Source organism: Nelusetta ayraudi, unplaced genomic scaffold (assembly GCF_046127955.1).
Source record: "Nelusetta ayraudi isolate G7.1 ecotype Tasmania unplaced genomic scaffold, CSIRO-AGI_Nayr_v1 ptg000083l, whole genome shotgun sequence".
Classification (NCBI taxonomy): Eukaryota; Metazoa; Chordata; class Actinopteri; order Tetraodontiformes; family Monacanthidae; genus Nelusetta; species Nelusetta ayraudi.
The window spans coordinates 981,014-997,466 of record NW_027466133.1 but is presented as its reverse complement, the minus strand read 5'-3'; the positions used below and the strand labels follow the sequence as shown (position 1 = coordinate 997,466).

Genomic DNA, 16,453 nt, shown 5'->3' with positions numbered 1-16,453 from the left:
GAATTGAGCCTCCGCAAATGCAAGCGTGAAAGCAGCGACACGCGCACGCACGGCCACGGGAGCCTCCGATTTATATTTATTTATTTATTATTGTTCGTCTTTTTTTTTCTTTTTTTTTAAGCGCGGCCGCATGCACGCCCACCGTGTGGCCACGCGCCGCGCCGGATTGGCTGCTAAAGATACCAGCGCGCGGCCGCGCGCCCTGGTTGGCTGCGGCTCCGCTGGCCATGACGTCATGGCCCGCTGACTCCACACACACACACACACGGCCAGCGCGAGAGAGGGGAAGACGTAATTGTTTGACTCGCCGTGCGCTCGGCGATGCTCGCCGCGCTGACGGAACTCGGCAGATTCGCGGGACCCGAGGCGCCATGAAGGTACCGCTGCCCGTTTCTCCTGCACATTGTACGGCTCATTCAGCCTGTTGTTTTTTTTTTTTATACGCGCGGTGCGCTGCGTTGAGCACACAGAGGCAGCAAACGGGGGAGGGGGGGGGACACCTCCGTTTCATCTCATCTGATCCCAGCCAGGCGTGTTCGCGTGCACTTGCAGGCTGCACAGTAGCAGCTTCGCATTGATTATTTTTGCGGTGTTTCTCCCCTCAGCAGCAGCAGCAGCAGCAGCAGCGGCAGCAGCAGCAGCAGCAGCGGCAGCAGCAGCAGCAGCAGCGGCAGCAGCAGCAGCAGCAGCAGCAGCTTCCTCCCCTCGCTGACCTCCGGCGGCTCTTATTTTAGCTCGCTCGCTCGCCGCGCACCCTCGGCTCGGCACCTATAAACAGCAGGTACAGTGAGTCTCCTTTTAATTAGCCGCCGCTCCTCCTTCCTTCACTCCCCCCCCCCCCCCCTGCCTGCCTGCCTGCCTGCCTGCCGCCGTCAGTTCAAGCGCACTAACTAAAGCCGCTGCAGCGACGTCCATTCATCTCCAGCCTCTAATCCGCTCTAATGGGATCGAGGCTGCGGCCAGCAGAGCCGCTGCTGCGTGATGCGGTGTGTGTGTGTGTGTGTGTGTGTGTGTGTGTGTTGGGGGGTGTTTTCCTTGGAGGCGGTGATAGGTTCACCTCTCAGCGTCCAGGCTGCAGGACAGTCAAGGGGGCTCCGTTGCGTTGCTTCGTGCGCGGCTGCAGCGTTAGAGAATTGCAGAGGGATGGGGGAGGAAAGGTGCTGATGCTGTCTGTCAGCTCGAGCTCAGGTCTAATGACGAAGATGATTGCGATGATGTCATCGGTGCTGTCTGTCTGTCTGTCTGTCTGTCTGTCTGGCGGTGAGAGGGGGAACGTCTCCTGCGTCGTCATGGTTTCTCTGAGGGGGGGGGGGGGTGGGGGGTTTCTTTTTATTCTGTATTGTCAGCAATGAGCAAGGACCACAACATGCAAGCCGAGGAAAGCCGTCTGTGATAGGATGCTTTGAATGTGAAACAGGAAGGAAGAGAGGAAGGAAGGATGGAAGAGAGGAAGGAAGAGAGGAAGGACGGATGGATCGAAGGAAGGAAGGAAGGAAGGAAGGTTTCTTCTTCTTCTTCTTTTTCTTCTTCTTCTTCTTCTTCCCGAGCTGCAGCATCAGCAGCTGCAGGACTGATGCGATCGATTAGTCAGTGTGTGTGTGTGTGTGTGTGTGTGTGTGTGTGTGTGTGTGTGTGTGTGTGTGTGTGTGTGTGTGTGTGTGTGTGTGTTTCGGGGGCGGGGGAATCTTTCCAATCTTTTTTGCAGTGATTCATCATTTACCCTTGATACTATAAATATTCTAAGTCGTATTAATATTTATGGCTGATTAAGTGCTGCGGATATTTTTTTTAGCAAATCCCCTCAAAATGTTCGCTGCCTTTTTTTTTTTTAGCAGAAGTCGTTCAGTGTTCGGGATGGCTTTAAACAAAAATAAATGCATCGTCACTGATATTCTAAAACATTAATAACTGCTTTAATTTGCCATTTGCTTCCAAATGTGTGGAAGGTCAAGACCCCCGTTTTTAGGCGTCGCTTTTAGCAGGAGGCTGCAAACAGTGGGCTAAATGTGCTTTTTCTTTAATGCCTGCAGAGTTTTTGGATAATTAATCATGTCGGGCTGCTCTACTGGAGATGAAATGATGAAACTCAGGAAATGGGTCTCGTGCGCCATCGTTTCACTTGGTTTTCCCATTTTTTTGAACACTCCGCCGGCCGCAACAACAGATTGCGCTGTCACATTTTTATGAATCAGGTCAAGCTTCTTCTCCTCCGTCCAGTGTTGTCTGAGAGTGGCTGCTCCCTCGGCGACCAGTCTACTTTAATGAGGCACATGGTGACACCCCCCCGCACCCCCCGCACACCCTCCAGCGGCGTTTCGGGGGACGGAAAAACGGCCGCAATGTTTCATCGACTAATCGGGTTTAGATCGGAAAGCAGCTTTTCGGGCCCCTGCGACTGGCGCGAGCGGGAAACCCTGCACCGCTGCCAAGCAGCTTCTAATCACGCGTTGACATTTCTGAAGATTTCATTATGGTTACATGCTGCCCATTCAGAAAGAAGAAGAAGAAGAAGAAGAAGAAATCCTTTCAGCCATCGGTTCCTCCCTGTCCATCCTGATGCAGCGAGTCCCAAACCTCTGACAATAATGCGAGACGTAGCGTGAGATCATTTCACTCCGCACCGAGTTTATTTACTGATTCATTTTTTACGTGGCTGCACTTTGAATATCTTCCCGATCCAAAAACGAAAAATCCTCTTTGTGTCCCCGCCTGACTCCGGATGCAAATCAATTCCTCTCGCAGACAAACTCTGCTGCCACGGCAGCTCCGGGCTTTATGAGCACGTCCACGTTTGGCATCCGCAGGCCACATTGAGAGACGTCTGTTTTGTTTTTTTTTTTGTTTTTTTGAACGATGAACGTTGGAACGATGGCACGAATATTCACTTCTCGCCATGTGACTGACATTTCCGTCTGATGTCTCAGAGGGCGAAAAGACGAGATAAGAGAAAGACTCAGCGGGCACAGAAGAGGAAATGAAATGTGGAGCGGTGGAAGGGCTGCTGCGGCGGCGGCGAAGAAGCGTCTGGGCGCCATCTGGTTCATATCCTCAAAGAAATACACGGGAAATAATTGCGGTTGCTCGAGGAGAAAAAAGTAACGGAACAAAAAAAAAAAAAAAAGCGAGCAGGCAGTACGGCGGTGAAATGACGCTGCGATATCGTCCAGTCAAATGGCTTCTCATATCTTTGGTGGGAGGAGGATCGGCGAGCGGCGGCGCTTCGGGCCCCTCTCAGGATTTAGAAGGATTTCATTTTACTGCGTAATGAAGTCGTCAGGTGTTTAATTAATCTGAAACCTCATCACATCCCATCAATTATTCAGTCCTCCACAAATAAATGCGCTGAGCTCTTTTTCGAGTTAAAAAGGAGAGCGTTAGCACGGCGGCTAACCGCTAATTGCGCGACGAGGCTGCGAGCCGAGCCGTGGGAGACGGAGCTGGAAGGCGTAGAACCAGAGTTCCTTCTCGAAGCCTCTCAGGTCCTGCAAGGAGGAGGAACACCTTTCCACCAGGCAGCCGACACTCGTGCCGCCTTTTTTTTTTTTTCTTTGCAGACCCGAGCGCAGCGACCTCGGAGGCTCTTCCCCGCTTCGGTTGCTGTGGCGCTGTGTCGGTGTTGTACACGGAATTTTAATTCACCTGCCTTGTGAAAGCATAATTAGCAAAGGGAAGCAAACAAGGGGCAGGTTTAAAAGGTGCCGTGTTTTACCAGGAGTCAGATGTGATCATTTTATTCCACGTTCCAGTGGAGTTTCCTCCGGGGGGAAAAAACAACTCAATCTCTTCATAGTTAGCCCTCTGTTTACAGCCTCTGTGAAACAACACAACCTCCAACACCTGGATCGGTGATATTGTCCCCAACCTGAGTGGGTTAAGGCGGTATCCGTGCCCTGTGTGACATCATAAAGGGCTGATCTCCAGACCTGACTGCGGTCACAAAAGTAAGCAGTTAGCCACAGAGCTACTAGCTGCGTTTCTATTGCACAAAACCTAAATATCGCAATACAAATCTGGTCATGGAAACCAGGTGACATCACAGCTCTTAGCGCAGCTCTGGAAGGTCGCTAAGGACTATTTGCTCGTCTTGTGATGAGCAAACTCGAGCCTTTAACTTTAACTTTTTCATGCGGCTTTGCGCCGGGGATCGTTCCGTCCTTCTTCTAAACCCGCCAGAGTGTCAGAAGAAGTTGCTCGGGGAGACGGTGAAGAGGAAACTCTTGTCAACTCGGTGTCACTCCTGCTCCACTTAAACTCTCCACGTGACCCACTTAGGCTGCGTCTGGACTCCCGTAAGAGCAGCGTCGCTGGTGTCGAGGATGTTTTCTTTGAAGATCCGAACCTCACGAGTGGATTTTATCAGGTCACGTCACCGTCGGCTCGGCTGCGCCCCCTTTTTGTCATGGTTTCAAAGAAAACAAGAAAAATGCTCGCACTGCCTCGTCAGTCTGTCCTCGTGGTTTTTTTGTTCTCTGTTGCACTCCCTGGACCTGGCTGCTTTTATTTTTGCCTTTGAGCGAGAGACGTATATAAATGACTTGAGAATTAGCGTCTCTGAGGGCGACTGGAGGGACTGAAATTCCTTATCACATTGTAGTTTGCTTCATCAGTGATGACACTGTAAGGAAAAAAAAACAACAGCTCAGCTAGTGGTGTTTGCTGGTGTGACTTGTTTGTTCGGGACTCCCCGCCCGCTCGGCTTACAGTGCGCTAATTGAAGTGACAGAGGGAGCTCGTGCTGCTGCTGGCTGCGAGCCAGATGAGGCGACGCAGAGGAACAGAAAAAAATCTCTTTCATGCGATTCACTCCCGGGCGAGGGCGGCTGCGTCCGACCTCGGAGACTTTTCCTTTTGTTTGATAGTTTGTTTGTTTGTTTGTTTGTTGTTTGCCATGTTTTTTTTTAAACATCAACAGCTCAACATTGCTGTGTCCTTGAGGGAGTAATACGAGTTTGTCACGCGCCTCGGTTTAATCGTGCACACAAAGTCAAGTTGAGAAAGACTTGAAGGGCAAACCCTTTTTTTTCACATTGGTCTTTATCATCTAGCTTAGCTGGCCTCCTATTGGTCGGAGGAAATAACACTGCTCGGTTCTGATAAACCTGCAGCCTCCTGGATTTGTCCTTGTTCTGTGCGTTTTTTTTCTTTTTTTCCTCGTTTTTAATACCAGCTCACGGCAAACGGCAGCTTCCTGCTTTCATCACAGCTAAAAGGGAAGCTGATTGGTTACATAATACTGAAAGACCAGCGGGACACAATTCATATTGCAGCTTGGCAGGATGGGATGTATCTTAATTTCTTAATCCAGTTGTGTTCCAAGGTTTAAAGGTGTAACACCTCTGCGCTCGGGGGGTGGGGGGGATGATGAAGGGAATTTTTGGATGCTGTTTATTTTTCTTCCCCCTCCACAGACAATATAAACACACACACACACACACACACACACACACACACACACACACACACACACACACACACACACACACACACACAATCCCGGGAACATCCACTGGAAGGATGGGCCTTAATATTTAAGGCACAGAGAGAATCCCTGCAGACTGACTCAGCAGCGGCAGGCCTCCCCTCCGGCCGTCTCCACCCATCGTGCCTCCTCGCTCAGGTTACATAACTGGTCCCTGAGCCGTCGGCGGAGGTCAGATCACAGGCTGTTTGTGACAGCGCCCGAGTGCAGCGCTGCTTTAAGAAGAGCCCAGCCAGTCAGTCAGTCCCATTGTTTTATTTCTTTATTATTTTGATTTGATTTGATAAAGAGGGGCAACGTACACTAAAGGATATTTTTACAAAAATGCAAATTAGTGTAAAGCTAATTTGCATATGAATTCCCCGTGTAGATCAAATAAAAATACACATTACAATCTATGACATATAATATTCCACTATTCAACTGTAGTACAATATAAAATCAAATATTGTAAGTGGACACAACCCTGTGGACCCCAATTCAACCAGAGGGACCAGATATTTAAGTGCAAATGTAAAAGTGCTTCAGTGCTCAAGTGCATTCAGTAAGATGTAAAGTGCTGCTGTTATTGCACATTCCCAACTGCACAAAGACCCTTAGTGTGTAATGAAATGCACACATCCCTTATTGCCCACGTCGATAATATTGCACATCGCTCGATAAAAACAAAACACTGTTCTGCAAAAGCTGAAGTACTTGCTTGCTTTTGTTGTTTTGTTTTTGGGGGGGTTTTTTGTCTTTTTTTTTGCCCGTGCGGAGCCTGGGACCACTAGAGGGCTGACATCACGCCCGTGTCAGCTGTTGATGTCAGGCTGGGCCGCACCACAACAGAAGGCATATTCTCCACAGGCCCCGGCCCCCTTTTCCACCCTCCTCCCCCCTCATCAATATGCTCCGAGGAGCCGCCGCTCCGGTCGCCCTGCCATCGCCAAACACATCCGGCCGGCTTGACTCTCGACCCTTTTAAGCTTTTACCCTCTCTCGCATCTCCCAGCAGGACGTCCAGATCCACTTCCTGTATTTCACCCACCGCAGGCCAGCAGACCCAGCGCCCTGACACCGCCCTCGTTTATCTGTCAGATCGGTCACGGTAACACAGCAGCCGAGGCGTTTTACCCACACGGCTCTCTTTGGAGACGGGCCATCGATAACAATCTTTCAGAGTGCATTTCTGTCTAATAGCCACAGAGACTCCAGCAAGGCGCTCAGTAATATGTGGTTGGCCGGAAGTCTGCTCCTACACTCACTCTCTTTCCTCACCTTCAGCGTGGTGAATGAGGACAACTTTCTTGACACCTCAAAACATGTCAGGAAAAAATCATCCTATACACTTAAAAAATAAAAATAAAAACTAACCAATATATAACTGTAAAAATAAAACATATTATGGCTTTTTCCCAATTTTTGGACATGTTGAGATTTTGACTTCTAAGACTCTTTTTCACACCAAACTATCATAAAACTGATCTGGGACTTTTATTTTTTTTTCCGCCCCCCAAAAAAACATCAGTGTAATATGCCTTTTTTTTTTTAGATTCTCAGAAATCTTTTCAAGAATTTCAAATTAAACCTTCACAATGTTTGTTTTTTTTATCGCTACTCTTTTTTTTTTTTAATTCAAATAAAATTAGAAAAGAAAGAAGGGGGAGCTAGCTGGTGCTAGCTCCTCTTACCTGTTTGCTGCTGATCCTGCTGGTCCCAGTCGAAGGAAATTCGAAATGCTCGGAAATTCGACGAACGCAACGCAAGTTTTGGGTTTGTTTTGTTTTGTTTGGGTTTTTGTTTGTTTGTTTGTTTGTTTGTTTGTTTGTTTTGGGTTTACATTTTGAGTTTTGGTTTTTGGTTTTTGGTTTAGGCATTCACACAAACACACACACGCAAGTGTTGTACCTCTGGTCCGCACTGTGATTTGATCCTGTGATCTCGGAGTTGGGAGTCAGCGTTGTTAACCACCAGGCCATCTTCAGCGCTGACAAGTGAGGAAGTTTGACGGCCTCAGTGCTTCACCTGATCATAGGTAGTTTTGGAGATGGACAAAAAAAGAAAATCAAGAAGGCAGGACTATATATCTGGAATTTCTACTTCGATCCCTGTTTCAGGCACCTGAAACGTACCGTGATTTGTGCCTATCTCCACGTGGTTGAGGTACCTCTATACTTTTTGCAGGCAACTTCACTTTGCAGCTGACAGGATAGCTCAGTGGGTTGGACTGCTGACTGTGGTGCGGGAGACCTGGGTTCAATTCCTGCTTGGGGCAGCTGAGATTTTCTTTTTTCGATCTGCACATAATTGAGGTACTTGTATGCTTCTGCAGTCACCTGCATTCAATTATTGCTCCAGTCAACAGAACCTTACTTAGAAAATGCAATATTTTTCTCTACAAAGGTATTTGTACACTTTTATACCCTTGACTTTGCAGCTGACAGGATAGCTCAGTGGGTAGACTGCTGACTGTGGTGCGGGAGACCTGGGTTCAATTCCTGCTTGGGGCAATTGAGATTTTCTTTTTTCGCATAATTGAGGTACTGATATTACCTTTGCAGCCCAGAGTCATGAGCCGTAGATAGTTTAGTGGGTTAAACCACTGACTGTGATGTGCAAGACCTGGGTTCAACTCCTGCTTTGGGCGACTGGACTTCCCCAAAAAGATTTTCCAGTTTTGTTTGGGTTTTTTCCAGAGGTACTTATAAACTTCTAAACCCTGTTCTTGAAACAGACAGGATAGCTCATGTGGTTAGACTGCTAACTGTGATGCTGGAGACCCAGGTTCAATTTCCTCTAGAGGCAACTGAAATTTCCTGATGATTTTATTACCAGCTATGCATGCTTGAGGTCCTTGCTTACCTCTGCAGTCCAACGTCAAGAGAGGTGGGTAGTTTAGTGGGTTAAACTGTTGACTGTCATGTGGGAGGTCCGGGTTTGATTCCTGCAGTTTTTGTTTAGTCAGTCCAAAACTCAAGAAATTACCATCCTATCAAAGTTTAGCATGAGATACAGTGGTAGAATGCAATGTCTTTTTCATGCTAAACAATCAGAAGAGTCATCACAACGGATTTCGGGCTCATCTGGGCCTTGAACATTTTTGGCTCCTGAAAAAAAATAAACAACATATAATATGACTTTTCTCAGAGCACATTATGCCCAAAAGATGAAGGATTTTCTTGTTTTAATATAAATGAGTGAATGCCATCTCCACTGACTAATAAAGAAGCAGAAGCATGACCATATTTGTTTCTGTGTGTTCCGGGCAGGCTGGGGCGTCGTCCATGTGGGCGTCATGCTGCGGACTGTTGAACGAGGTGATGGGCACGGGCACGGTACGGGCCCAGCAGCCGGGGTTCGGAGCGGGGGCGGGGCCCTTCCGCTTCGCCCCCAGCGCTGGGTACTCCACCTACCCCCCCACCAGCTCAGGGAGCGCCGGACAGCTGTGCAAAGCCTGCGGACTGGCCTTCTCCGTCTTCAGGCGTAAGGTGAGAGTGCGTGACAGCGGTCAATTAGAGACAAGTTTACCTTCACATCCGCCCTGCAGACACTGTGGGCTTGCACAGGTCGAATCCACTCAGTCAGCTTAATATATTTATTTTTGGTTGTATCCGAATTATGTAATCGTAGCGTGCAGTTTCTGAGTTTATTCGAGAAAACGCTGGCAACCATAATTGCTGAGCCTCCATCAAATTCACAATTTCTTTTTAATGACTCATGGCCAGGACTTCCAGTTTCAGAGCTTGTAGGGGAAAAAATATGAAAAAAACTTCAAATCACTGTCACAGTCATGTTTAGGAAGAGATGCTGTGGTGATGCTGGCATTTCTTGAGTGTTTTCACAGCCCGGCGTGTCAGAGTTGAATGGCAGAGTTTATCTGTCAGACTCTGTGAAAAACTGATGAAAAACGCTGCGGTGCCTGGCTTCCCTCTCGGCTCACTTTATCATCTCCCTCTCTCTGTCACACACACACACACACACACACACACACAACACCAGCAGCCGCCTGTCTGACTCCCCTAATACATGGATGTTGACTGCTGACAAGTTTAGGGGGTGGAAGAGAAGCGTGCTGGTGTGCTAGTGCGATACGTTTGAAGGAAGGTTTCCATTGCACCCAAACTGTGCCTCGGGTGGACCAGAGCACATTTGTGTGCCGGCGATAAGGGGCTAGTCAACCCATTTTTTCTCCTGGTTCATTTGAAGTGTCGCTCTGCTCGACTGTGGCTGCGTGTCAGCCTGAAGCCTTCGGGAGGTAAAATGTCAGCCATCGCAGAGAGCGACTTGTTATTTCAGTCTTCTATCCTCTTCCTCAGAAAATGTGTACGCAGGACATACAGTCCACTTCCGAACCCTAACCTAACCCTATTGACAACCCCACGCCTAAACTCCAACCCAGACCCCAACCCCAACTCTAACCCCAATCCAAACCCTAACCCTGATTCCAGCCTTAACCCTAACCCTAATGCCATGCAAGTCTATGGGGTCAAAAGTCAACTTTGTCCTAGAGACACAGGGCCTCTTGCTGGTTCATCAGGATCCTTCAGGACACACCCGCTCCAAGTTTGGGGCTTCTAGCCCATGAGGAACCCCAAAACCCTAACCCTAATTTCAGCAGTAACCCTAACCCTAATTCCAGCCTTATCGCTAACCCTAATGCCATGCAAGTCTATGGGGTCAAAGGTCACCTTTGTCCTAGAGACACGGGACCACTTGCTGGTTCATCGGGAACTCCCAAGACACAGCCATGTCAAATTTGGGGCTTCTCGCCCATGAGGAACCCCAAAACCCTAACCCTAATCCCAACACCAACGCTAACTCCCCAAGTTTTTCTGTTTACCCCATCCTGGTAAAAAGAGACTCACTGCTTAATTCACACCTTTTTCTTCCGACAGCACATCTGCTGCGACTGCAAGAAGAGCTTCTGCGCCCTGTGCTCCGTGCTGCAGGAGGACCTGCGCTGCTGCACCACCTGCCACCTGCTGCGCGGCACGGCCTTCCAGAGACCTCGGCTCATGCAGCTGCGCGTCAAGGACCTGCGCCAGTACCTGCTGCTGCGCAACATCCCCACCGACACCTGCCGGGAGAAGGAGGACCTGGTGGACCTGGTGCTCTGCCACCAGGGCAGCAGGGAGACAGCCAGGCCGGTGCTGGAGGAGGAAGACGAGGAGGAGGAGGAGGACGAGGATGAGGATGAGGACGAGGAGCAGGACGAGGACGAGGGGGAGGAGGATGAAGTCGGGGACGACACAGACAGTCTGCACTCGTTGCCCCAGTCGCGCGCCGCATCACCCCCCTCCGCCACGCACTCCGCCTCGGAACTGTCGGTTCTCTCTGCCTCTCAGGGAGACGCGCTCAGCCCGAGTGACAGCTCAGGAACCAACAGCCAGGTGGGTGGAGAGGAAGCGCACAGGTGACGCGTCTGCACACACTACACAGACCCTTACTAACTGACCTCCATTGCAGTTCTTTCACAACTGTTCTCATGTTTAAACAAGATCATTCATTTCAGAGGTGGATCTCCTTTGCTGGTCTTGCTCATGAGCAAAAACATGTGCTTACATGCATGTGTGAAGGTGCTCGGTAAAGGAACAGTTTGTGTATGTGGATTTGCTTCCAATCATATATTTATTTATATTATTTGTTAATATATTATTTAACTTTATATTAAAAATCTGTGACTATATCAAAACTTACCCCTTATTTTTTCTTATTAGAACTATTTCCTACCTTTCTTTTTTTTTCATTTCACTGCTCTCAGCTGCCATGTTTTTATTCCCTCATGTTTCATTTACAACTTTAAAATTACCCCCACTGCCACGACTTTGCCGGCTTCCTCCTCCATTGATGCTTTGAAAGCCAAGAGCTGCAGCTCCGACGGGATGTGCATGTGACGGCTGGGAACAGATGTGCGAACAGCTCCGTGCGTGTGCGTGTGTGTGTGTGTGTGTGTTGAGGCCAGTCGTGCAGATCTAAGCCCTTTGCCTTTTTTTAGGTCTGTTACATAGGCTGAGTCTGTTACGTAAGAGCGGCGCAGGTTGAGAAGTCCCCACAGCGTCAGCGCTGCGCTGCACTAAGGCCGCGGTACATCCTCCCGTCATCCGCTCCGAGAATCATCTCTCAGCCTCTCTTTTTATTTATTCATCTCTCTTCTTTTCTTCTTATTCTAAGGCAGGCGACGAAAGCATGACGGTGTAGATTTAGAGTTTTTTTTCTTTGCTTCCCTTGACAAGAAAATCCTAAATGCTGCTTTGCTTTATAAGACACAGATCTCATTAAAAGAAATAGAACGAACAGCTGAGAGTTCCTTGGTCTTAGTTGTCTGAGGAAACGTCTTTTCTGCACATAACGAGAGGGAACGTTAATTAAAAAGAGATGTTGTTTCTTTAAATCTGACCATTTCGGTTTGCTGGGATTAAAGATCTAATCCAACTGGTCCATGTGGGCTTTTAGATTAGATGTATGTAACGACTTTATTATGATTACTATTAGATATCGGTCTCTCTGACCAGCAGGCAAGAGACGATTTGAAGAAAATTTGTCATATAAAAAATCTGAGCTATTCATTCATAAATATTGTTTCCTTTTGTCCTGGATTTCAGTTTTCCTTCACTAATCTTTTCTTGCCCTCCCTCACAGGCAGTGACAGTGGGCTAAAGATGCTCGATTGCTTGATTGGTTTAGATCAGCAGCGCCGACTCAGCTGATGCAATGAAACGAAAGAACCGTCGGAACGCCTTCTATTATTCAGCCGACAAATTCAGCAGCTGTGGCACAGTCACGGGCTCTGCCAGGGCTTTCTAGTACTTGTGCATGTTTGAAACGCCTGACTGAGATCCAACATCGAGTGTGTGTGGCTGGGAGAGGCGGGAGGAGAGAAAGAAGAGAAGGGAAAAAAAAACTTTATTTGCGCTCTTTGCTTTGAGTCGCTGGCTGCTGCTCTCGTCCCGGTGGAGTCTGGCGGAGTGCCGGCATCTGTTGCCGCGACGCCGGCGGATTCATTATTAACACGTCTCCGCCGGAGGAAGACGGAGGTCTGACTTATTTCCCACCGCTTATCTCAGCCCTTCAAATGCTTCCCTTTTAGCAGAGAAGAAGGAGTGTAAATGAAAAAAAAAAAAAAAGCTTCTGCGTCTTCAGAGACGACGGCGTCTCGTCTGCGCCTTGTTCTCCGTCGCTCCATTTATCCTCTCTCTCTTCCAGCCCAATCATGACCTCCACCTTCAAAGGGAATAATTAACTGCGCAGCGACTCGGCGCTTTAAGCGGCTCCTTCGTTAGACGTGTGAGCAGCCGCCCAAAGAGGTGGATCAGAAACTCTGGCGTGGAAAGATTCCCATCAATCATTTCCTCCAGGGCTGCGAGATCCAAAGTCCAGAGTCTTTCCACGTCGTTTGCCAGCAGATGGAGACTTTCAATCGTTGGTGGTGATCAAGGAGAAAAGTGATGAAATGGCCCTGCGCAAAATTAACTTGGCCCGGTGTTTTCAGCTGGTAATTATAATCCCCAGACTGGCCTCCAACGCCTCAGAGAAGAACTTCTTCTCAAACGCCTCAGAGAAGAACTCGCCCCAGTTTTCAGACTTTGATCCGTCTGTTGGTGAGGTGGCCACACCCCCAGCCAGGAGTCGTTTTTTTCCTTCGTTTAGCAGGGGGCTTTAAACAGAGGGCTAAATATGTGGCTTTTGACAAAGTCTCTTTCTGCTCCAACAGGAGCACGAGGACACTCCCACAGCGTCCCTCCTCAACCTGGAGCCCACCGACAGCATCCTGGAGGTAAGACACTTTTTTCCCGCTGCTGTGGTCAGACAGACAGACAGACAGACAGACAGACAGCAGTGAACTGCAGCCGTCCATCCATCCGCAGGTCAGCCCGGCCACACAGAGGCGGATCAGGGCGTCGTTGTCCGACCTGGACAACGAGGAGGCCATCGAGAACCTGTCCGTCCGCCAGCTGAAGGAGATCCTGGCCCGGAACTTTGTCAACTACTCGGGCTGCTGCGAGAAGTGGGAACTGCTGGAGCGAGTGCACCGGCTCTACCGGGAGAACGAGCAGAACAGGAAGTCCAGTGAGGCCCTTTCAGTTTGTTAGCATGGAGAATTCAAGTTTTGTTTTTTGTTTTTTGTGTTGTTGTTTTTTACAGCCAACCAATTAACTGCTCTCTCCGTCTCTCCCTACAGTGGAAAATGTCAGCATAACTGCAGGTAATTATTATTATTATTATTACTATTACTACTATTATTATCATTCTAATTTCCATATTTTATCATGCAGAGGCAACAGATGATCCCTGTTTGAGGATGAACTCTGATTGATCCTGCAATATTATAGAAATAATTGGACCGACTTAAAGGTGTTATTTGCAGTACACTTTAGATTTTTAGCTGTCAAGCTGCTACTAATAGTATTACACAAAACAAAAGGAAAAGGTTTTTGTTTAATAGGGATTTGTCAGCATAAAAACATCATTACTGACTTGGACATTACACTCTCGCCATCCCATTTTGAGCCTGCTAAAAAGAGCTTTTAAAAGTTTGAAAAAAGTTTGATTTGGCTCCTTCGTCGCTACTTTTGGAAAAGCTGACACGGCAATAACGCTGCGACGACAGTAATAACCAAGGTTTCTTTCCGGCTGCTCGTCTTTGTCCCAACAAGTGGTTGCATTCCCGTCGCCCGTCTGCACCAGCGGAGGTAAGACCTTCGACCAGGAGAGGAAAACCATCTCCGCCCTGATCACACCCAGCGTCCATCAGCCGCAGTCGTGTCCATTCCATCATCCTTCGCATGGTCACATGATCACATTCAGGGTGGTTCATCTCCCGCCTGACTCAGCGTCCCGTCACCCCCCCGTCCTCCACCCTGCCTGCGTCACGTGCCTCCGTCATGTGTGATTGCCTCGTGGTGCTTCCCAGACTCTCGCTCCTTGACATTAATGGGCTGGAGAATCGTATTAGCCCGCTGTTAATCGGGCATGAAGACAAAAAAAAAAGTGAGCGGCGGAAACTGGGCAAGCGGTGCGCTGACGATGTTTCTTCGTGGTTGCACGTCACAAGGAATTCTTGGATCTTAAAGAGTCACTGGGAGAAAACGTTGTGAATGTCACACCGTGGACCTTTAAGATTTCCCTGAAATCATTAATTTCTCATCATTTCAGTGCCGCTGGGATGTCACTCAGCCTCCCGTCGCTTCGTTCCATCTGCGTGTCCTTCATAAACACCATCTGGGAGGATGTTGGTTTCTGTAAAACGTTCAGTTTTACATCACACACCAACACCAATTATCTTCAGTGAACTCTCCATCCTTCGCTTCTTTTGTACTGAAACACACAGTTCTGAAAATCAGACCCGTTATGAGGTCACAAAGGGCTGAGTTTCTGATTGCTGGTCATGTGTTCTGGCAAACAGATTCGACCTTCCAGTTTTTGCAAAGAAAATACATACGTATACAAATATATATGCGGGCTGTCAGTCGGTTATAAATTTTAATCGCGATTAATCGCATTAGTGTCCTGAGTGAACTCGCGATTAATCACAATTTTTTTACACTGCTCTACATGTAACCCGGCCTAACACACACACGACATGGATAAGTAGAGAAAAAAAAATCAACTGAACTCTCGCCAATCTTGTTTCCACAGACGGCGTGCGTGCTCAGCTGGCGGCCGACGAGAACCTGTGCCGGATCTGCATGGACGCCATCATCGACTGCGTGCTGCTGGAGTGCGGCCACATGGTCACCTGCACCAAATGCGGCAAGAGGATGAGCGAGTGCCCCATCTGCAGGCAGTACGTGGTGCGGGCCGTGCACGTCTTCAAGTCCTAAACCTTGATTGGAGGAAAAGACAGAACTTTGAGAGGGAGAGGGAGAAACAAAAAACTATGCCGGGGGAGCCGTGGTGTCCGAGGACTGAGGGGGAAGCTGCTGTTGGCGCTGCAGCAGCCATGAGCAAGCAAACGTGACCCCTCCCACACATCCTCCCTTTACTAACTGGTGTCCCGCCTCTCCTGCCCCCTGGTGGACCATCATCAGCCGCACCGGGACCGTGAGTCTAGCAGAAGGCTGCCCTGCCACCGCCGTCCACTCCCCCTGTTCTGTTTAGGTTCTACTCACCAGAGTGAAGAAGTGGGTGGAGGTGGAGGTGAAGGTAGAGGTGGAAAAGAGGCATTTGGATGGAGGGAAACATGATAAATGTGAGGAGTCGATATGGTTTACACACATGACGCTGTGTTGTCCCCCCAACCCCCCCCCCCCCCCCCCTCAGTGTTCTTCTTTAGGATGTGCAATATCGGAGCAAACAGAGACTTTACGTGTGTGAGAGTGAGTGTGAGTGTGAATATGTGTGTGTGTGTGTGTCTTGTTTCTTAGGAACCGGCTCTTTGGTTAACCCCAGCTACCACGTGCACTGCAGAGGTGCCAAACGTCATGCCTTCGATGGGGTTTCAGTTGAGATTTTCACAGAATTATGCATCTCGTCATAACCAGCAAAACTCGTGTGTTAGTTTACCTGTTGGGTTTAGCAGTAGGAGCTTCAAAAGGGGGCGCCGGTTTCCTCGCTGTGTGGCAAAAAGATGTTTTGGGGTTTTTTTTGGTTTTGTTTTGTTTTCCTTTGTCACAACAAAGAAGATTTCTGGCCCCTGCGCCTCTTTTAGATCCTGGCAGCATCCGTGTCGCCTTTGTTCAGGAGAGTTTGAGCGGCCACGCCGGATTTGATTTTTTTCCAATTTTTGAGGTTGAATATCAGAAAGTCTTGACTTCAGATTAAAGATTAAGACCAAACTCAGATAATCATTTCTCACTGTGTCCCTTTGTCCCAGGAAACAGCAGTTTAACAACAATAATAATAATGTAATAAAAAAAAACATCCAAAATTGTGACTTACAAGCTCCTTCCTGGTGCTGTTGGAACACATTTTGAACGGCACCACTCAGCACCCCGAGTCATGTGACCCTGTGCAATCGCACATGCTTATTGCATGCTTAATAACTCCTGGTTA

The 16,453-nt window shown here is 48.5% G+C and overlaps 1 protein-coding gene across 4 annotated transcripts; it reads left to right on the top strand.

Annotated features, from left to right (window-relative positions):
• The first annotated feature begins 249 nt into the window (after positions 1–249).
• rnf34b (ring finger protein 34b) lies at positions 250–15,321 on the top strand. 4 transcript variants are annotated; one of them, XM_076044944.1, is made up of 9 exons: positions 254–377; positions 663–781; positions 8,731–8,949; positions 10,357–10,851; positions 13,173–13,235; positions 13,327–13,528; positions 13,641–13,664; positions 14,116–14,151; positions 15,098–15,321. In XM_076044944.1, exons 3-9 carry the CDS (start codon positions 8,746–8,748, stop codon positions 15,280–15,282), a joined length of 1,209 nt encoding a protein of 402 aa, XP_075901059.1. In that variant the 5' UTR covers positions 254–377; positions 663–781; positions 8,731–8,745; the 3' UTR covers positions 15,283–15,321. The 4 variants fall into 4 exon arrangements, with proteins under 4 accessions (XP_075901057.1, XP_075901060.1, XP_075901059.1 ...); XM_076044943.1 differs by having other exon boundaries at positions 660–781; XM_076044942.1 differs by lacking the exon at positions 663–781 and having other exon boundaries at positions 250–377.
• Positions 15,322–16,453: the final 1,132 nt, after the last annotated feature.